General features: G+C 47.8%; 5 protein-coding genes across 6 annotated transcripts; 2 read left to right on the top strand and 3 right to left on the bottom strand.

Annotated features, from left to right (window-relative positions):
• Positions 1-945: 945 nt before the first annotated feature.
• Positions 946-4,507, bottom strand: LOC6595145 (probable maleylacetoacetate isomerase 2). Its single transcript, XM_002020099.2, has 4 exons — positions 3,808-4,507; positions 1,926-2,103; positions 1,537-1,867; positions 946-1,478 (listed from the first exon to the last, which is right to left on the bottom strand). Exons 1-4 carry the CDS (start codon positions 4,033-4,035, stop codon positions 1,349-1,351), a joined length of 867 nt encoding a protein of 288 aa, XP_002020135.2. The 5' UTR covers positions 4,036-4,507; the 3' UTR covers positions 946-1,348.
• An 818-nt stretch (positions 4,508-5,325) lies between these two features.
• LOC6595147 (26S proteasome non-ATPase regulatory subunit 1) lies at positions 5,326-8,852 on the bottom strand. Its single transcript, XM_002020101.2, has 4 exons — positions 8,835-8,852; positions 7,767-8,746; positions 6,394-7,701; positions 5,326-6,330 (listed from the first exon to the last, which is right to left on the bottom strand). Exons 2-4 carry the CDS (start codon positions 8,710-8,712, stop codon positions 5,492-5,494), a joined length of 3,093 nt encoding a protein of 1,030 aa, XP_002020137.2. The 5' UTR covers positions 8,713-8,746; positions 8,835-8,852; the 3' UTR covers positions 5,326-5,491.
• A 487-nt stretch (positions 8,853-9,339) lies between these two features.
• Positions 9,340-10,712, top strand: LOC6595148. Its single transcript, XM_002020102.2, has 2 exons — positions 9,340-10,156; positions 10,216-10,712. The coding sequence occupies exons 1-2, from the start codon at positions 9,406-9,408 to the stop codon at positions 10,578-10,580; spliced, it is 1,116 nt and encodes a 371-aa protein (XP_002020138.1). The 5' UTR covers positions 9,340-9,405; the 3' UTR covers positions 10,581-10,712.
• Positions 10,713-11,263: 551 nt separating this feature from the next.
• LOC6595149 (zinc finger and SCAN domain-containing protein 12) lies at positions 11,264-13,605 on the top strand. The gene is made up of 3 exons (XM_002020103.2): positions 11,264-12,341; positions 12,400-12,533; positions 12,590-13,605. Exons 1-3 carry the CDS (start codon positions 11,291-11,293, stop codon positions 13,310-13,312), a joined length of 1,908 nt encoding a protein of 635 aa, XP_002020139.1. The 5' UTR covers positions 11,264-11,290; the 3' UTR covers positions 13,313-13,605.
• A 117-nt stretch (positions 13,606-13,722) lies between these two features.
• Positions 13,723-18,841, bottom strand: LOC6595150 (arf-GAP with coiled-coil, ANK repeat and PH domain-containing protein 2). Of its 2 annotated transcripts, none has more exons than XM_026988530.1 (10): positions 18,476-18,841; positions 17,506-17,622; positions 17,338-17,431; positions 17,098-17,262; positions 16,893-17,036; positions 16,192-16,487; positions 15,855-15,992; positions 15,626-15,781; positions 14,401-15,564; positions 13,723-14,338 (listed from the first exon to the last, which is right to left on the bottom strand). In XM_026988530.1, the coding sequence occupies exons 1-10, from the start codon at positions 18,526-18,528 to the stop codon at positions 14,152-14,154; spliced, it is 2,514 nt and encodes an 837-aa protein (XP_026844331.1). In that variant the 5' UTR covers positions 18,529-18,841; the 3' UTR covers positions 13,723-14,151. The 2 variants fall into 2 exon arrangements, with proteins under 2 accessions (XP_026844331.1, XP_002020140.1); XM_002020104.2 differs by having other exon boundaries at positions 13,724-14,338; positions 15,855-15,971.
• Positions 18,842-19,117: the final 276 nt, after the last annotated feature.

Below are 19,117 nucleotides of genomic sequence, written 5' to 3'. Positions count from 1 at the left end.
GTATCGCATTTTACTTGATCTTGTGATGCCCTATAATGCCAGTGATCCAACCACAGCAGTTTTTGGGAGGCCACAACATAATCAGAAACTTATAGCTGTAGCTTAGTTTAGTTTGAAGTTTATTTATTAATAGTATATGGAACTGTTACAATATTTCGGAAATTATGAATATTAGTTTGTTGGTTTTGTTCGATTTCAATTTGGTTTGCTTTTGGTTTGGTATGCGAAAATGCGCAGCTCTTTTCATATAAGTTTTTATATATATTTTGTATGTATGTATATTTGTATGATGTGACTAATGTCCTTCGTCCTTCGGCTCGTGCATTGTACCGTCATGCAGCAGTACTTGGCATTGGCAGGCTTACAGCTACTCGTACACGGGTTTATGAACAGATTCTCACCCTATAGCTTACATCGACTTTCTATTAAAAATACTGTGCACCTAATTTGTTGGCTTTGTCATTCGTCTATGTGCATTGAGTGGAGTTGAGAGAAATACTTTAGTTAGTTAGTTATGCATTTGCGGAACCACTTGGAGCCATAAAATAGTTGACCCAACACTGACCGATCGATGGATCGATCGATGGATTCTCGTATATTACTTATGAGTTATTCGATTTAACATATAGTTTTGTCTGTTGGTATAGTTTACTTAATTCTTGACTGAAGTTTTGTACTTTGTGAACGTTTTGTCTAGCGTATGCCCAACTTTGACATGAAGTACTTATACGTATATGTATATGTATATATATCTTTGTATCCTCGATAGTATTCATATTTTTTGTTTTGGTTTTTCGTTTTAGATCCCTGAATTGAATTTTGCTTTTCGTCATGAGTGTTCCTTGAATTTGTTAAGTTTTTGTTAGCCTAAATAAAATGCATAAAAATAAGTTACATTTAATATGTATATGAGTTCATCTTTTAGATCATGTTCACATTGACAAACTAAGGGAAATTATGGAATTTATTACTCTTTCGTTCTTTTTTTGTTTTTCTTGTTTTTGCTTCGTTCTTTCTTGAGAATTTTTTGGAATTTTGAAGTTTTTGAATTTCGTGCTGGAATTTCGTTATGTTATCGATAGTATTTTTATGCATTTATGCATATTTCAAATGCTGTTAGCAAATTTTTAAATCACATCCGACTGTTTATGCTTAATGGAATCCTCGCCAGCTCCTCGGCACCAACTCCGTCGTCCGTCCTCCGTTCCTGTCCACGTTCCCGTCCATGTTCCTGCTCACTTATCAGATTTCTGTGTGTGGAGTTTGTCTTGTGTGTTTGTTTGTTTCGGTCACGAACTGCAATTCACTTTTTCGTTTTACGGCGCTTTGCAGTTGTCGTCGGAAAATTCTATTTATTGGGCAGCTCCGGCGGACAGTCCGGTTGATTCGAGGGGTGGGCTGCCCGGAAGGCCGGATTGCTCTCCAGCTCACGATCGATGCGCAGAATAATGGGATACGGACGCAAATCCACATGGAATCTAGGTACAAACGGGTTAGGCATCTCCTCTCTGTAAATCTGTCAGTGGATAGTCTCACCTTCTGGCGTTGAACACCTGCGGTACGAGGCAGCAGTCAGCCATCGAGATCTCATCCCCCACACAGTACTTCCCGGCGGAGGTGGAGAGGGCCTTCTCCACCGCCCTGAAACCACGTGTTATCCAGTGCTGGGCCCACTCCTTCTTCTTCTCCTCGCCCACGTGTATCAGAACAATCAGGTTCTGCAGCGGCTGGATGCCCGAGCAGATGATCTCCACGATTTCGCGCACCTTGGCCCGCTTGTGGACGTCCTGTGGCAGTAGGGGTCGCTGGGGACGCGTCTCCTCGAGGTAGTGCATAATGGCCACCGATTCGATGAGGGTGTGTCCATCTAGGGGGTGTGTTGTACACGGAAGTAGTATAAATTGGCACGACTTAAGAGCACTCACCGATCTGTAGGGCCGGAACCTGCTCCATGGGATTGACCTCGCGATACTCGTTGCAGTGCTGCTCTCCACCGGACTTGATCAGGCTGATCGGCTTGATGTCGTAGGGTATCTCCTTGAGATTCATCGCAATGCGCACGCGCCAGGAGCACGAGCTGCGCCAATACGAGTAGAGTATTGGCTGTGCGTCGGAGGAGGAAACATTGGTAGCATTAGTAGACATTTTGTCACAAAAACCTTCTTTTCGCTTGCTGTGCCGGACGCCGACTGTCCGGCCCAGCCCCACAAATTCTATTACGAAATCTACATAAATTCTAATTTAAACACAGAGAGCGAGCCCAGGGCAGAAAAGAACAGAACAGGTTGCCACTGATAACGTGTTGGGGGCACAAACAGCACAAACAGCACAAACGGCACAACTATTTTCAATAATATCCATCTAGTCAAACTGGTTTAATCATTTGCATTAAATGCCACTCGGCGCTATTTATGCCTTTGTTTACTCATTGATTAGGCTGCGGAGTTAAATCGGAACGAGATCTACTCTACTTTCAATTAAACACACTTATCGATTTGTAAGCACAGTTTAACACATTTTTTCTTTTTTTCGCATAGGTATACCCACATGATTCATCGTATTGTAAGCGGCGAAATGCTGCAGACAGGAGCAACGCTAGAGACAGACTGATGTGATGGGGCAACAAAAGCACAGTACAGCACAGAGCACACAGCACACAGCCAGAGCACGGAGCGGCGCGGCACGGCACGGCACAGCACAGAGTCAAGTTCGTCTTGCACCAAAAATAGCACCCGACAACAGCTGCAGAGCAACAGTGAACTCCGAATGACGAACACGCTGTGCTGCGAACGGAACAGAACAGTGAAAAGCGGCAATGGCCGCGGACGAGGACGAGCCCTAAAATGATATACATACAGCGCGGCCGCCGGATGGCTGCTGCTGGCCAATCAACCCAACAGGGCCTATCGACGACGGCCTACCCTACGCCCACCCACCCACTCACACACATGAATAATGGGTGTGTGTATGTGTGCACGGAAAGCATAATAAGTTCCCTAAAAGTTCAATGAACCCATGAGAAAGTAAAGCCGAAAGCGTCGGACAGCAGCAGCAGTCAAATCGCGAGAGACAGCCAGCAGAAGTGGCAGTAGCCACAGAGTAGGCCGGGCCCGAACCGAGGCCGGCACCGCCGAGTCCCGAAGTATGTCGCACCCCAAGGTCGGATAGGGGCATTAACCTTAATCAAGTTGACGTTGTCCTGGTCCTTGTCCTCGTCCTCGTCGAACGTTACGATGCGAACCGAAGCGAGGCGAGGCGAGGCGAAAGCCAGCCGCGGCAGAAACGCGCCAAGGACACCAAGGGGAGCAAGAGGAAGCACAAGCAGCAGCAGTACAAGCACGAGAGGATATTTGGCTCAGAAGTTTCGTTGAGCAGCTTTGTCGGTCTGCCCGTCCGGCGCTTGTCCGCAGGGTGTGCTTTTTAGGGGTTGATTGCCGAGTGCCCGCCATTCCTGGAGTCCGGAGTTTGAGTTAAAAGCCTCGCCATTGGGTTGTCGAGTCCTCGCAGTAAGTAATCCAGGTTGTGCCTGCACACGTCCATGTTGGCCGCCTGGCAACCCTATCCGCCGAAACTTTCGCAGTGTGTACGCGAGGGAGCTGTGAAATTCTGCAAGTCTGCGCATGCCCGATCCGAACACAAAATCAAGGTATGGGCCAACACAAGCCCCCACCCACCCTCAGGAACGACTGAAGTCAGAGATTGCCTATGTCGCCCGCACGGGGGGTATGAGTGACAATTCGGGTAATAGATTTCTCTGCCAAACAAGGCGCCAATCCAATGACGCTGGGAACTCCGATTTGTGCTTACCTTTGCTATGGCCGATAGGGACATAGCGTTGTGGTGATACTTTGAGTAGTTAATTTTGAAGCCGTTCAGTGCCAACGCACACCAGGTGGACGAGTAAAAATGTTTCTGTGATCCGAGCCGGTTCACCAAAAGCGGCTTAAACCACCACGAAATTGACAAGAGTTTACTGTTTCCGCTCTTGGATCGGATCGGACTCTCTATATCGGGCCGCGTTTCACTAATCACCATCCACTAAATTCTTCGGAATTATGCAAATTTTGTTTTGGCAAACTTCTGTTGTTGTTTGCAGCCGCTGAAATGCACTCAAAAGCCACGAGAGGAGAACGCTAAGCGACAGCACACACAGCTATAGCGACAGGATATGCCAGGACGCAGGACGCAACTGAACGACGGAACACACTGAACTAAATAAACGAGTGCGAAAGCGAAAGCAAAAGAAAACGCAAACCCAAAGAGGACTATGATAAACTCCAGCAACAAAACACGAGTTGTGTGTGTGCGAAAGAGGAAGGGTGGGAGGACGAGAGCGAACACAACGGAACAGGAGAATGTTATGAAAGAGCTTTTGCCAAAAGCTTTCATTCACAATAGCAGGGATCAAAGGGTCTGACATAATAACAGGACCGTAAAGCTCTCATGCGACTTACACTTTATTATAGATGCTTTTTCGCCTCATTCCAATCATTTCCCACATTTAAGGCTACTGTTACTGCATTATTTCAACTCAAATATGTGTACATTTGAAATATACAATTATTTGAATAAACTGCCATCCCGCCAAATGCTTAGTTCTATTAGTTGTGCTCTTCTCTCGCATGGCTTGGCTTATGGTCACTGACGCGTATTGCTGTTGCTTCGCACAAAGTTCGAATTTTCGAACTCGACTCTCGTCAACTGTTCATCGGTTTTTATTAATACCCGATACTCAAAATGATTATAGGGGTATATTAGATTTGTGGTGAGAAGGGATGTGGAATCGTCCAGAAGGAATCGTTTCCGATTGATTATCAGCATCAATAGCCGAGTCCATTGAACCCTGTCTGTCTGTCTGTCCGTCCGTCACTCCGTCCCTATGAGCGACTAGTGCTCAAAGACTATAAGAGCTAGAGCAACGACATTTTGTATCCAAACTTCTGTAATATGTCACTACTAAACGTATATTTCAAAAGTTCGCCCCACCCCCTTCCGTCCCCCACAAAGGATGAAAATCTGTGGCATCCACAATATTAAAGATACGCGAAAACTAAAAACGCACAATCATAGAGAATGACCGTATCTAGAGATTGCTGAATCTGGATCAGATTTTTATAGCCAAAAGGAAACAAATTAAGTTGCAGTGGCTACGCAGCGCCCGACGACATGTTCAGACACGTTTTCTGTCTATATATCGGGTATAAGTGTAGAGTTGCGGCCTCCGCAGCAACTCACAACGTTCCCCCTCGTTTTTTTTACTTGATTTGACCGCAAAATTTTCGTCTAATAACTGCCCTATGTTTTTGATTCAAAAACCAAGCAAAGCACGTTCTTTACATCATAGAAGATGAACCATTTATTTTATTATAATTAGGGATTAGCGTTAAATCGGCGTATGCAATTGTTTGTGTTTAGTAGATATCGTGACACTTTTGCCAAAACTGAAAATTCAGAACAAATATACTTAGATAATGACGAACAACATGCCCATTTAGTCTTCAATGTATTCGAAGGGCTCTGGTGGCTCGGGCTCCTTCTCCTCATCGTTCATTGGACCGAAGGCGGCCACGGGTTCGACGAGTTCCTGTTCCTCAACCTTGCCGCTGTGCTGGAATACAATGATGCCGCCAATGGTGACCTCCTTGAGGGGCTCGTAGGTCTGGTTGTCTATGACGCTCAGGACCTTCAACTGTTGACGCAGGACGCGTGCGGGATTCTGGAGGATTTCGAAGTTCGGTTCCGGCTCTTTCTTTTCCTTCTTCTCATCTTTCTTGTCCTTCTCTTTGTCAGCGCTTGTGCCGGCCGCCTCTTTGTCCTTCTCCTTCTCATCCTCCTTTTTCTTTTCCTTCTCCTTCTCGTCCTTCTTCTTGGGTTTCTCCTCCGCTGCCTTCTCATCCGACTTGGCTGCCGGCTCGGCCTTCTCATCATCCTTCTTGGCTGGCGTTGCACCCTCCTTGCTGTCCTCATCCACGTCCATTTTGTCGTCTTCCTTCTTGTCGGCATTCTCGCGCCGCTTCTGTCTGGCGGCAATCGAGAGCACCGCCGTGGCCACCTTCTCTCGCTCCTCGCTCTTCTTCTCCTCCAGCGGGGCAGGGTAGGCGTACAGCGATGGCTTGGCAGCCGACTTGAACTCCATTTTGGGCATCTTCAAGTCCGAGTTCAGACCAATCACACACGTCGGCGTGAAGGCCAGCGACAGAGTGTGAGCCAGGGGGAACCAGTACCAGTACTGAGTGAAGGCCAGCATTCCGACGACAGCCTGCAGATTGGTGTGTCCGGTCCGTGATTGCAGCGAGAGCGTAGCGTTCCGTCCGCCGGCATCAATGATACCTAGCAATGGGGCAAAGCGATTATTTGTCATGTTTTACAATCCCACAAAAGGGGAGAACTCACCTTGTGCCAAGATGGCGCCGTATTTGGCCATGACATCCTCGTGTTTGTTGCTAATGACCTCCGCATACAGCTGGCGGAAGAAGGTGGTCTTGGGGCAGCTCTGGTCCGTGTGCTGTATGAGGATCATGGCCGAGGCAATCAATGCTCCCTGGCGCACAAAGTTCACGGGATCGAATTTCACCATCGGCTCCAGCAAAGCAATGGCTTCGCGCAGTCCAGTGCCGGCGCAGGCAATGCCCAAAGCCATCGCTGCGCCGTAGCGTACGTGCGGGTTGTAGGACTCGGCCAGCAGGCTGACCACCGAAGGGCACTGTTCCGGTGTGCGGAACAGTATGAAGCCAATGGCGGTGACGGCAGCCCGTCGGACATCATCGTTGACATCGGAGACGGCCACGTGCAGGAGTTTGCGTATGGCTTTGTTGCTCCCGGTTCCGTTGTAAGCCATGGCCAGGGTGTACATGCCGGAGCGACGCAGGACGGGATCCTTGTCGGTGGAAAGACTGGTGACGAGGGGATCGGCCTCCTCAAGGCGGGAGAACATGGTAAGCGATATGCCGACAGCCAGACCCCGAAGGATCTTCTCGTGCTGCGTTTCCTGCGCATACGACACCATATCCTCGATGGCCTGAGCGTTCTTGGAGCCCAGCATAACCATGCCCATGGCAATGCCCGCCGCCTCGCCGGTAACAGCATCATCCTGATACAAATTAAACTTCAACTGCTCGTACAGATCCTGTCGGTGGGTTCCCATACCAGCCAGACCGAGGCCCAGGCAGCCGCCGTGACGCACATTCTCGTTCTGGGCATCCTTCAGCTGCTGCAACAAGTAGTCAATGATATTGGCTCCGTGATTGGCATGTATGAGGCCCAGAGCATAGAGGGCGCCGCCCTCAGAGTAGCCAGAACTGGGACCCGCCTCTTTGGGCAAGTAGCTCTGCATCAGCGCCAGCGAATCCTTCTCGTGTCCCCGATGGATGACTCCCAGCGAAGCGGTGGCCGTTAATTTGGCCCAGTTGATCGCCCTCGCCAACCAATCCAAGTTGTCGCGCAGGAATTGATCTGAGGTTGTGCCGCTGTGCATGAAGGCATTGGCGATGACTGTGGCCGTGTGGCAGATGGACACGCGCACAGCCTCCTTGGTGCCGCGCAGCACCTGTAAATCGGCATGATTGCTGCGAATAAGGAACTGCAGCTGCAGATCAATCGAGATCTCGCCGGAGAGAATGGAAATCAGCTTCTCAATATTTTTCTGATGCAGTTTCTCCACCTCGTTCAAGGAATCGATTGTGCGCTCGACCTTGGGCTCGGCTAGATACGTAAAAAATGTAATTTATTCAACCGAAATGCTATACATTATAGAGTCCAAGACTTACGTTCTTTTTCTTCCGTAATATCTTCGTCCGGTTTGGCCTTATCTTCGTCAGACTTGGCCGCCGCATCGCCAGAGGTAGTCCCCTGAGGCTTGAATGTGCTGGGCAGGGCTGTGGGTATCGGTGCTGTATCCTTGAGAGCCTGCAGTACGTTGCCCAGAAACTCTTGGGTGGCCGACTCGTACAGATCAAATGCAATCTGATAGGCCATCAGATTGTTTGTCTCCACAACGGATCGTGTCAGAGCGTCTAGCATCTCTGCTACGGCCAGAGGATCCTCGAGGAATATCAAGCACTGGCACATGTTGACATAATCGGGCACGCCCAGGTCCTTGTAAAGGCCGACCAAACAGCGCAGTACTTCATTGCGGAAGCCGCGATTCTGTATCAGGGACATTGTCACATTGTAGGCATAGGCCAGCATGCCACGTACGTCGTCAGACTTCATGATGGCCACCGTAAAGATGTCCATGCGGCGGGTCTCCAGCGCAATGCCCAGAGCCTGCCTGAACTGGTTGTCGTCCAGGCAGCGCTGTATCATGCGATTCACAATGCCCTCGAGGCGCTCATCTACAGCGGTGGCCTCCTTGGGATTCTCAATGAATTGGACGCGTTGGGCAATGTAGAAATCAATGCACTTGGCAATGATTGTCTCCGTGTATTCGTTACGCGCATTCACATCGAACAGATCTCCAGCGCCCAGCGCATAAGTGAGGGCATCCTCGAATGATCCCAAGTGATAGAATACCTTGGAGGCAACCATGCCAGCCAGTTTGTTTTCCGGAAAACCTCTATCTTCATGGAGCATCTCAATTTTCTCTATGGACTCGGATATTTCCGGCCAAAACTCCTCCACAATGTTGTCCAGCTTCTTCAGGGCAAATACCTTAAGATCTGGCATCGGTTCATCGAGTAGGGATATTATCCCCGCGGCGGATGTAAGACTCATTTTGTGCTTCTTTTTTTCCAGCTGAATATCTGTTCTACAAATGTGTAATTGAGATATGTCAAATTTAGACACCGAACACTTTAAAAATATAATGTAATTAAGTTAATTTACTGCGTACTAACCAACAATTTGCTCCTTTTTTTATAAATTTTTCTTTATGCCGAAAATGCAAAATCACTCACATACAGTGTGGCCGTACTTCTGTATTGCATTGGACAAGCGGTAACGCGTCTTCAAAATACTGGAAAATAATACAAAATGTCTTGAATTGTGCGAGCTAGACGATGCCGATATGGGACAAGATGATGTCGTTTAAGCAACCCAATAACTGATATTTGTATATCAATGTTAAGTTTGGCACAAATCACATTTTTTTGAATAAGATATTTGAAATATTAAAAATACATACACTTCGTTATTATTTATATCGAAAGCAGCTCAAAATCAGGGTGACCATTTACGGTATATTATATACTTTTGAGTTGATGGTATATTTACGGTCAATTTTGAAAATGAGACGGTATATTTCTGGGGGTATATTTTATCGATAAGTCCAGTTTTTATTTTGTCTATTTATTTTGAATCCAACTTTAAAAATTGTTAATTGTTGGGTTTGATTTTGTAAAACGTGCAAAAACAAAGAAACTAAGAGTTCCTAAGTCCTGTGTTTGTTTCGTCCCGTGCCGGCAAACAATGTTGAATGTGTGCCGTCTGTGTCTCTCAAGCGACGCCAACTTTTTGATTTCCAATGGCCAAACCGCCCTAAAGATAATAGCTTGCACTGCTGTCGAGGTGCAGCCCAACGATGACCTGCCCCAAGTTATCTGCCCGGAATGTCTTTTGCGAGTCGAGGAGCACTATGCTTTTCGCAAACGCTGCCATGCTGCTGACAGAAGGCTACGGCGCAATAAGGTCCTGCAGAGCCGGGATCCGAAAGGCGGGCTGGTAGACACTTTGGTAGCCGCCGAGGAGGAGTTTGAGCTGCACGATGTGGCTGGCTGCACACCCACAGCCTGCTCCGAGAGCAGCGCCCAGTGGCGCATGCAGACGGCTCAACTGATCCGCTCCGAAATCGATTCTTACAAAAAGCAATTGCTCAGCGCATGCAAGAAGGAAATGCGCGCCGAGATAGAACAAGACCTGCGAAAGGAAGTGGAGGAGAAAATTGAGGAAGAAGCTAAGAAAAAGTGCCGCATCGGCGTCCTGGATGATGTTTTTCATGAAATGGAGCGATTCTTCGAGCGCAAACGCAACGAGACACTCTACGGCAATGTCGAACGCTGCGAGAGTTACTGGTCCGACTCGGACAATATGAGACTGAGAAGCATTACGTCCTCGAACCAGGTGATGGCGTTTGAAGGTTCCGAGTTGTACGTAGCTGAAGCTCCTGTTAAGCCTGATGAGGTCAGGGAAGACGGCAATGTGAGCTTTGTGGATCTTCTAGGTCAGTTCTTTTGATATGGCAATTCTCATCGTTGGCTAAAACTATTTCATACATTTCAGATGATGATTCAAACCCGAAAACTCCATCGACCACAGCACCAGAAGCAGTCGCAACTCCTGGGCCAATTGTGCCAGTACCCATGGTGGAAATACCCATATCGGATCTAGAATTGAATAACTTGCGAGAAGATTTCAACACCGACACCTTCCTGTCTTTTAGATCTACCGCTAACAAAACAACCCAGGTGAAGCCTTCACCTCACAAGAAAGTTCGTTCCCATCATCAAAAGGATCGCGACAAATTATGTCGCAAGCACAGCCGACGCTACGATCCAGCATCCGTGGATCCTGCCAATTGTGTGCGCTGTCGTCTCAGGCACGGAGATAGGCATAGTTCGACATTGTCGAAGTGTCAGCAGAAATAATGGCCAATAACCATGTAACCATGGTTTTTTTTTTTCATAGCTCTATTTATCAACATACTATTATCATAATCGGTCGTATATATAAAACATACTTTTTTTTGGACGTATAAAAAATAAAATAGCCTATTTACACTACCGTACGTTTGCTATCGATATCGGAATAGACGCAGAATAGGCATTTGCACTGGCAGACGCAGGAACGTAATGAGAATAAGTGCAATGTTCTCCAGCAATGTCTTTGCGGCCTTAGGGGTACACAAAATTTAAAGTAATTGTTTTAACGATTCTTTGTTAATTTGTACTTTTCCCTCAGCTATATTTTGTACGCGCCAAAGTTTAATTTTGGATCTGCATACTAGGGAACTTCGCTCCCTGAAAACTTATGTCCTTGAATCATTTATTCCAATGGATTACTTTGAATAAACCTTGTTGTAGACACAATACAATAAAAAGTAGGCCTAGAACTCAATGGGCAGATCCAATGGTCTTAAATTGCCAGCATTATTCGACGGAATATTAAAAACGAGAAATATTCATGATGGAACATGAAATTCGTCAGTATATTTATGGTATATTTTAAAAATAAGACGGTCTATTTTAGTATATTTCTGAGGGTCAGACCGTATATTTTATCTGACGTATATTTTGGTATATTTCTGAGGGAATCAGAATTGTTGTTCTTGAAAACAATTCGAAAAAGATAGTTTGCGATGCCAGAGGCGGAGTTGTGTTACCCCGACTTGAAGACCTTGTGCCGCCTGTGTCTGAAGGAGCATCTAGATGCCCACACCATATTCGGCGACGATGCCACGGGGCTCTCCATTGCGATGCGTCTGATGGCCTGTGTCTCACTGGATCCAAAGCCATCAGATCCATTCCCCAAAAAGATATGCGACGAGTGCCGCTACCAACTGGAGAAGTCCTTCCTGTTCCGCCAACGCAGCCAGGCAACAGAGAAAAAATTGCGCAAACACATTCGTTTGCTCGGCTTGGGCAAGAAAAGCCGCGTCTTTTCAAAGGAGTCGGACGACTACGACGAGGATGAGCTGGAGTTCGAGGAGTCGGTGGCATTCATAGCAAACCAAGAGAAGGTGCGCGAGGCAGAGGCCGAGAAATGGCGTGAAAAGTTCAAGGAGAATCAGGAGCAGGAGTTCGTCAAGCGTTTGGAGGCCGCGCGCCTCGAGTTGCGCCAAGAAGTAGCTGCAGAGGTTCGCAAGGAGCTGGCCGACGAGGTGCGCCAGGATGTGCGGGAGGAACTTCGCAACGAAGTGAACGAGGAGATTCGCAGGGAGCAACTGGCCAAACTCGTGGGCGAGCTAGAAGTATTCCTAGTCGAAAAGAAAGCTGGTTCGTGGGAACCTATGGATCCGGACGTAAAGCTTGCCCCAGAGCCCGTTCCAGATTCGCCCCCCGCCATACTTCCCAAGCATCCAATTAAACGACGTCTCAGCTCTGCCTCGAAGCACCCGCCCGCACAATGCCTGAAAGCGGAAGAGGTCGAATTTGTGTTGGGCGGCGATCCAGAGACTTCAGCCGCTGATGAAGTCGACTTGGATCCGATCGACATAGAGGAAGACTCTCCAACAGATGTCACTGCTCACGAATTTACAGATATTAAGATGGTCGGTGTCGGTGCTGGGGATGTGGTGAGGACCGAGGATGGGGAAATTTACATTATCAATTCGACCAGTACGGTGGAACCCAAGCACGACTCCCCTCCTCCGGAGTTTCAACAGGACAGCGACATCACGTCCTACAACAGTTAGTATGAAAAAGGAATCTCATATAGATTATCCCTGTTTAACCTGTTATCGTGCAGTTAAGGACGACGGGGAGATTCAGTTCAGCGGTGAGAAGTCTGAGGAAATGGGCGATGTTGTGGTATTTAACTTGGACGGCGACATATCTGAGGAGCAGCAGGTCTACAACTTTGAGCAGAACCTCATTATTGTGGTAAGTCGATTAAAGGCTGAGGCATGTTCCCTATTACATTCTGTGCGTCCTTTCAGCCCAAAGAGAAAACACCCAAACGGGAGAGCCGGCAGGTCGGCAAACGGAAGCGATCGAGCGAGTTCGTGTCAAAGCAGTCGCCTCGCGAGCCTCAACCAAAGGCCTGTCGAGTCACCGATACGGTCAAGACATTTCAATGTCAAATGTGTCCAACGGCCTTCCCCACGGAGAAACTGCTGACGCGACACCACAATGCGCACATAAAGAACCTGAAGAACGGAAAGGGCGGCTCGCTGCAGTGCCCCATTTGTGAGCTGCAACTGTCCTGCGCCAGTTCCCTCAAGCGCCATATGATTATCCACACGGGCCTCAAGCCCTACAAATGTGATTCGTGTGACCTGTCTTTTTCGCAGCGCGAAGTCCTCAAGCGCCACATGGACATCCACACGGGGGCCAAGCGTCACAAGTGTTCGCAGTGCTCGAGTTGCTTTGCCCAAAAGTCCAACCTGCAACAGCACATTGCGCGTGTGCACATGGGTAACTCACGTACGCACAAATGCCATCTTTGTGATCGGAGCTTCAATCACGTGTCCGGCCTCAGTCGCCACCTCGTTGCCCATGCAGGCGTGATGTTCTCCTGCACGGAATGTGGGCGGCAGTTCAACGATCGGAGCGCCGTTCAGCGACATCTGCAGACAGTCCACAAAATCCAAAACAAAAGTGTCGACTATGCTTCCGAGCCAGAGCCAGAGTTGAGCGAGATTGAGTTTCAATCGGTTTAGTCTTCCTCTGCCTAAAGGCGGGATTTTCTCACTAGAGATTTAGCTACAACACAGAGGATTTCATACTGTACTTAATGTTTGCTGTGCCAGAGGGGGAACAGCAATAACCATTTGTAATTAGGTTACTTCGAATAAGTTAGAACTTTATTCTGAAACTAAAGGGAGATGCTCACAACAGTTGGCACCAAATATCATCAACATATGTATTGGATTGTTTTCGAAAACATGCAAACATTGAAACAGTTCTTTAACACGATATACGATATAAGATACACGACACACAATACAATATATAATTTCTAGCTAGACATAGTACATACATATAGTACCTATACGTATAGTATATGTAGTTACAAATACAAAATATCGTTTAATAAATACCACATAAGATGATGTACAATACGATATAGGTAAATACATGTATTTTAAATGATAATTTCCTCTATAAATACGTATAACTTAAAGCTTAAGCTAAAAACGGACTTGAAATGCTTCGGAAACAGAAACCTATATGCCAAATGTACCTATATATCAGATATATGTTTTTTTGTTTGCTTGTTTGCAAAATCCAATGAAAGTGTGTAATCGGAAGCGCCTTTCAAGCGAGAGAGATTGCCTACAGAGAACGACATGCATTGAGTGTGTTGAGTGGCAATTGAGAAGACATCGAAACCGTTTAACAGTTGGTTTGGTATGCGTAAAGCGCGCTTTAAAGCCAATAACAATCCAATATGCGCCCTAACTAACTAATCCATACAATATCCATAATAACGAGTAAGTTTTCAACTTTTTAGACGCGTCGGCGTCGGTGTAGTGCTACTACCCCCAACTGCTCTCTGCTAGTCGGAGTTGGTCAGAGAGCTGCGCTGGGATTCCAGTGTGTTCGAGTCGTTGCGCTGACGCAGCATGCGCGGCTGACTAGCAGCAAAGTTGGAGAAGTCCTTCATCACATCCTTGTACGTCTCGTCCTCCCCATTGTATTCGTCGTTCAGGCCAATCTCATCGTTGAGTCGCGTCAGCCGAAGACTGTAAAATATGGAAATTAGCATTGCATCAACGATTCGATTCTTCAAAAGTATTCTTCTTACAGTGTGACAATGTCGGCGTTTTTCTGATCAACGGCTATGTCCAGCGCCTTCTTGCCATCACTCGAGGCCAGGTCGTAGGCGGCCTTGTTTTTCAATAGCAGATACACCTGGGCAATGTGCCCCTTGGCCGTGGATATGTGAAGCGCACTGTAGCCGAGCTCATCGACCGCATCGATTACTGCTCCGTTCAGCAGCAGATACTCGCAGGCCATCACCGAGCCAGAGATGACGGCCTGGTGCAGGAACGAGCGCTGACGATCCTGGGGATTCTTCCATGTCTTGTCAGCGCCCAGGGCAAAGGCCATGCACATTACAGGAAGATTGTGCACAACAGATGCCTTGTAGAGCAACTGATTCGCGTCCAGCTGTGTGAAGGGCACCTCCTCCGGTAGCTCCGGATCGGACTCGCCTTCGGTGCTCTCCTGGTCGCTGCCCAGAATGCAGGGCGTCTCATACCTGTCCAGGCCTAGGTCATCGCCAATGACCAACAAATCGTCGCGCGAGATGCTCAACGACATTGATGGAATGTTGATGGACTCGTCATCGTCATCTTCGTCCAGCTCGTCGCCCGTTTTGGCCGTGTTATAGATGCTTGGGTCGTCGCTCAATGTTTTTGGCAGAGAACGCTGCTGTCGCCTCCTGCGCAGCTTCTTGACAGCCCATTTTCGTGTTCCGCCCAACGGCAGCGTGGCATGCTTTCCAAGAACGTTGCTGCCCCCACCACCGCTGCCACCTTCGTCCGCCACACCGCCGCTGTCTATGCTCAGCACCTCGGCTGTTTCACTGGCCAGCAGCTCCTGTGGCTTGGGCATGGCGCACACGAACCGTCGCTCCACATACTTTGCCTTAATCCAAGCCTCGCGCACTCCAATCTCGCACTGCTCCGTGGGACGCTTCAGCTCGCAGTCATCGCCCACCCGCGCCTCATATATACGATTAACCACCTCGTTTCCGAGCTCCATCATGACCTTGACATTCTCCGTTTCCCAGGCATCCAGAGTCAGGGAGCGGACCTTGCTGTAGTGGACGCCGAGGCTGCGATGGACACCAGAGCATTCGATGCACAGCGTAATGCCCAGATTGATGGAGGCCCAGCGAGGATCCTGGCTGCGGCAATCGCAGCACTGTGCATTGCCGGGTATCTTTAAAAACTCCTCCCAGTGGCTGCATGGAATTGTAAATCATTATTATTATTATATTTCCTTATTATGGGTTTTCCACTTACATTCTCCGCTTTGCGGGCAGTGCATTGGGCATGTTCGTCGACTGGGGCCGCGAGTTGTGCGTGGCGTCATGCTGAATAGCTGCCCCAATACTGTGCTGCAGTGCGGAAATCCACAGGGAAAGCATATCGGCTGAGTCAGCCTGCAGAATGTGAGATCTAAATGGGAGTGGCATGCGATTAGAACCTGCTATCTGTGAGTTTGGATGGCAGCAGCGGTTCAGGTACTCACTTGGTTGGCGAAATCACTTCGAAGCAGAAGCGGCGATCGCCCTCGTTCACCGGCCGCACACTGCAGATGCGCAGGTCCTCCTCCATAACCGAAAACGAGTCTTCGTTGCTGCGTTTTCTGCAATGCGAATCCAAATCACTTCAGCGTTCAGCACAACACATCACATCACATCACAACACAATAAAACATCACAAAAATCAAAAGTTTGCAAATAAAAATAGACGATTAACTAAGCAAGCAAATGGTGGGGGTTTATTGGGTTTGGGATTGGTGTTGGTGTTGGGGTTGGGGTTGGGAGGATGTTTAAAATGATCAATGGAGAGCCATGAGAACCCACCTGTAGACCAACTGGTTGTCGCTCAGATAGAACCAACGCCTGCACCAGGTCTTGAAGCCCTTTGATTTTTTCTTAAACAAATAGCCCTCGATTTTGTTCGAGGAACTGTTCGTGTTCGAATCGCAATAGCGATTCACGCTCATGTGCCGATTCTGCATGACCTTTTCCAGCTGCTGGTAATCGCCGCGCAGGGCATTCAAGTCCTCGCTGATGTTCTTGAAGAACTCGTCGAAATCGTTGCACAAGTCAAAGCCCTGATGGTAGTAGGTCACGCACGCCTGATAGTAATCCAGCAGCTGTTGACGGTACAACCGCAAAAAACACATGCAAAATATACAAGAAGATCAGCATGAAAACGTGACAAATACAAAGAAAAGGCTGGTCAGACAGAGTGAGTCCACGTCGATCCGGCAGCAAGCACTCTCGATAGACAACTGGCGGACACTCAACCACTGACTCAACGAACATGTTGATCAATGGCTATAGATATGCAATGTACGGGCGAAAACAGCAAGCCGTACATATGTACTTATCTATATATCGCACAATAATTGTGACGTCATGCCAATAACAAAAAACCCCTGCTCCGTGCACTTATTTACTGAAGCAGCGCGGAGCAGAGAAGAGGCAGAAAACCCCTTTTCATTCATGAAAGATAAGTAATTCTTAGACTGGCCGCTCTTTGGAGACTTCTTGCTTACCGTGGACAGTATTGATGGGACCTTGCGAGACTGCGCCAGCGTTATATAGTTGACATAGTCCAAGGCGGTGTGCTGGAAGCAGGACTTGGAGGCGGCAAGGATATTGGCTGCCTCCTGCACTTCCTGCGGACGATTTTTACTGGCCTGCGCAGAAAAGAGGGCTTACAGATAGGCTTATAAAATAGGATATAGTTTTGAAACACACCTGTGCGTTCTTGATCAATGCATTGTCATAGCCCTCGGAGACCTTGAGAAAGTGTCCCTTGTAGTCCTTCACCTGATTGATGTCGTCCTTTACAAATACAGTGAGATTTTTGAGCACCGTGCGACTGGCCTGATCCAACAGAGTCGTATGAAACTTGTTCATTTCCTGCCAGGAATCCAAACAAAAAATGGTTAAGCTTTAGGAGCCTTTTTTTGGCGGTGACAACCTGCTTGGACCCACCTGGAAACAATGAATCAGCTTTCCCAGCGCATTGTGGGCGTTTTTGTTGTCTAAAAAATGCTGCTGCAGATCCCACAAGGACATGGCAAAGGCGCTGTGGACATGGCAGGTGGAAGTCGAATCGATATCAATGAATATGCATGAGGCGGAATTTATATGCGCATTTACCTCTGGTTCTTGACATACTCCTTCCCCGAGTCGACGGCCACATTGCACAGCTTGATGATTTTCTCCAGCCGCTGCTCCAAGTGCTCAATATCGCTCTCCTCCTTGGACACAAATTGTCTGGACACACACACACAAACACAAACAAACAAAAGCAAATTGAAAACGTTAGCACAATCTTGAAAATGTAAACAACAGCACAGATGCTGTAGATGGTAGGAATGGGAATGGGAATGGGTATGAGTATGGGGATGGATGCTGACGTTGCTCTTGCTGTTGTACCGATTAAAGTTGCCTCTGAACAAAACATTATCTGTGCGTGCTTAATCCAAGAAGCCATCGGCCGTCGGGGTAGGAGGCTCGCTCACTCTTTGTGTCGTTTTGTGTTTACGATGACACTTTTAATTTATGCCATGCCGCTTTATTAAAGCGATATTTGCGCCTCCAATTAAAGTGGCGCTGCAGGGCAGGCCGAACTGTTGCGTCGCCTCTTGTGGGGCTAATCATCTCCACTGCTGCTCTCTAAAAGCATCGATTTGTCGCCTCATCGGGTTTGTTTCGGATTGTTTCTTTTTTTGTGTTTACGAGCGAAAGCAGAGTCAATTTTGGTGAAATCTTATCATCTCGACAATTAGTGGGGAGACAATAGAAATTGTTGGGACCAGTGGATGGACGGCATGACGGGGGGAGATGCAATAGTTTTTCATTGGCAGATAAATGTAAATTCCAAAGCAGTGACGGGACGGGCAAGTGCAAAGTTTGTTCGATTGATGATTAAGCCCGAAACAGCCAGCGTTTGAGCCGTGGATGGGGAACGAGAGACAGAGTCAGAGAATAGGAGAATGAGGGGGTGGGTGGTGCTGATAGCAACCAGTCACGCTACATGGCCCGAGGCTCTGCTCTCTCGCATAAGCAGCTCAGCCAAAGATACGCGAGATCCGTGACATGGTATTGGTATGGCCTTGATACGCACCTGAATCTCGGCGAATCCTTTAGGCATTCCTCAAACTCGATTGTGGCGCGCATTATTAAACACACACGAAGGCACCTCCTCAGCACCCAACACACACGCTGCCTGGCTGGCCTGTTGCTGTGGCACTTGCACTGTTGGCTATTTGCTAATTAAGACAGAGAGATAGAGGCTCTAGGCTGCAAAATATTTTGGCCTGTTGCTGCTGCTTCTCTCTCGATTCGGTTGCTGTTTCGATCCGTGAGAACCTAATTGTGGGCAGACACACTTCAGGGGGACGCTCACATTGTACTCAAACCGGACACACACATGTACACTCCGGTTCTTAATAGCTCGAATTGATCAAGTCGAGAGATTAACGAGGTAAATTAACTAAATTCACAGGCGCGCACTCAATAACACAACACAACATAAAAAACGTCTCACTTTCTACTTGTGGTCGATTTGGCACTAATTATGCTCGAACGCGTTAGTGCTGGCACAAAAGAAGCGCTGCCAGCACTGCACTGACTTTTTTGCTCTCTGAATCGGTTAAGGCTCTCTTTTAACCGGTAGGCAAAATTTAAAACTTGGAGGTTGACAAGCAACAAGTTTTCAAATACCTGCAACATTGACGTGACGACATTGCAAGTATTTAAAATAAAC

The sequence above is a fragment of the Drosophila persimilis genome, unplaced genomic scaffold, assembly GCF_003286085.1.
Source record: "Drosophila persimilis strain 14011-0111.01,24,50 unplaced genomic scaffold, DperRS2 tig00000000-arrow-pilon, whole genome shotgun sequence".
Classification (NCBI taxonomy): domain Eukaryota; kingdom Metazoa; phylum Arthropoda; class Insecta; order Diptera; family Drosophilidae; genus Drosophila; species Drosophila persimilis.
The sequence above is the reverse complement of the archived record's forward strand: the minus strand, read 5'-3'. Positions and strand labels throughout refer to the sequence as shown.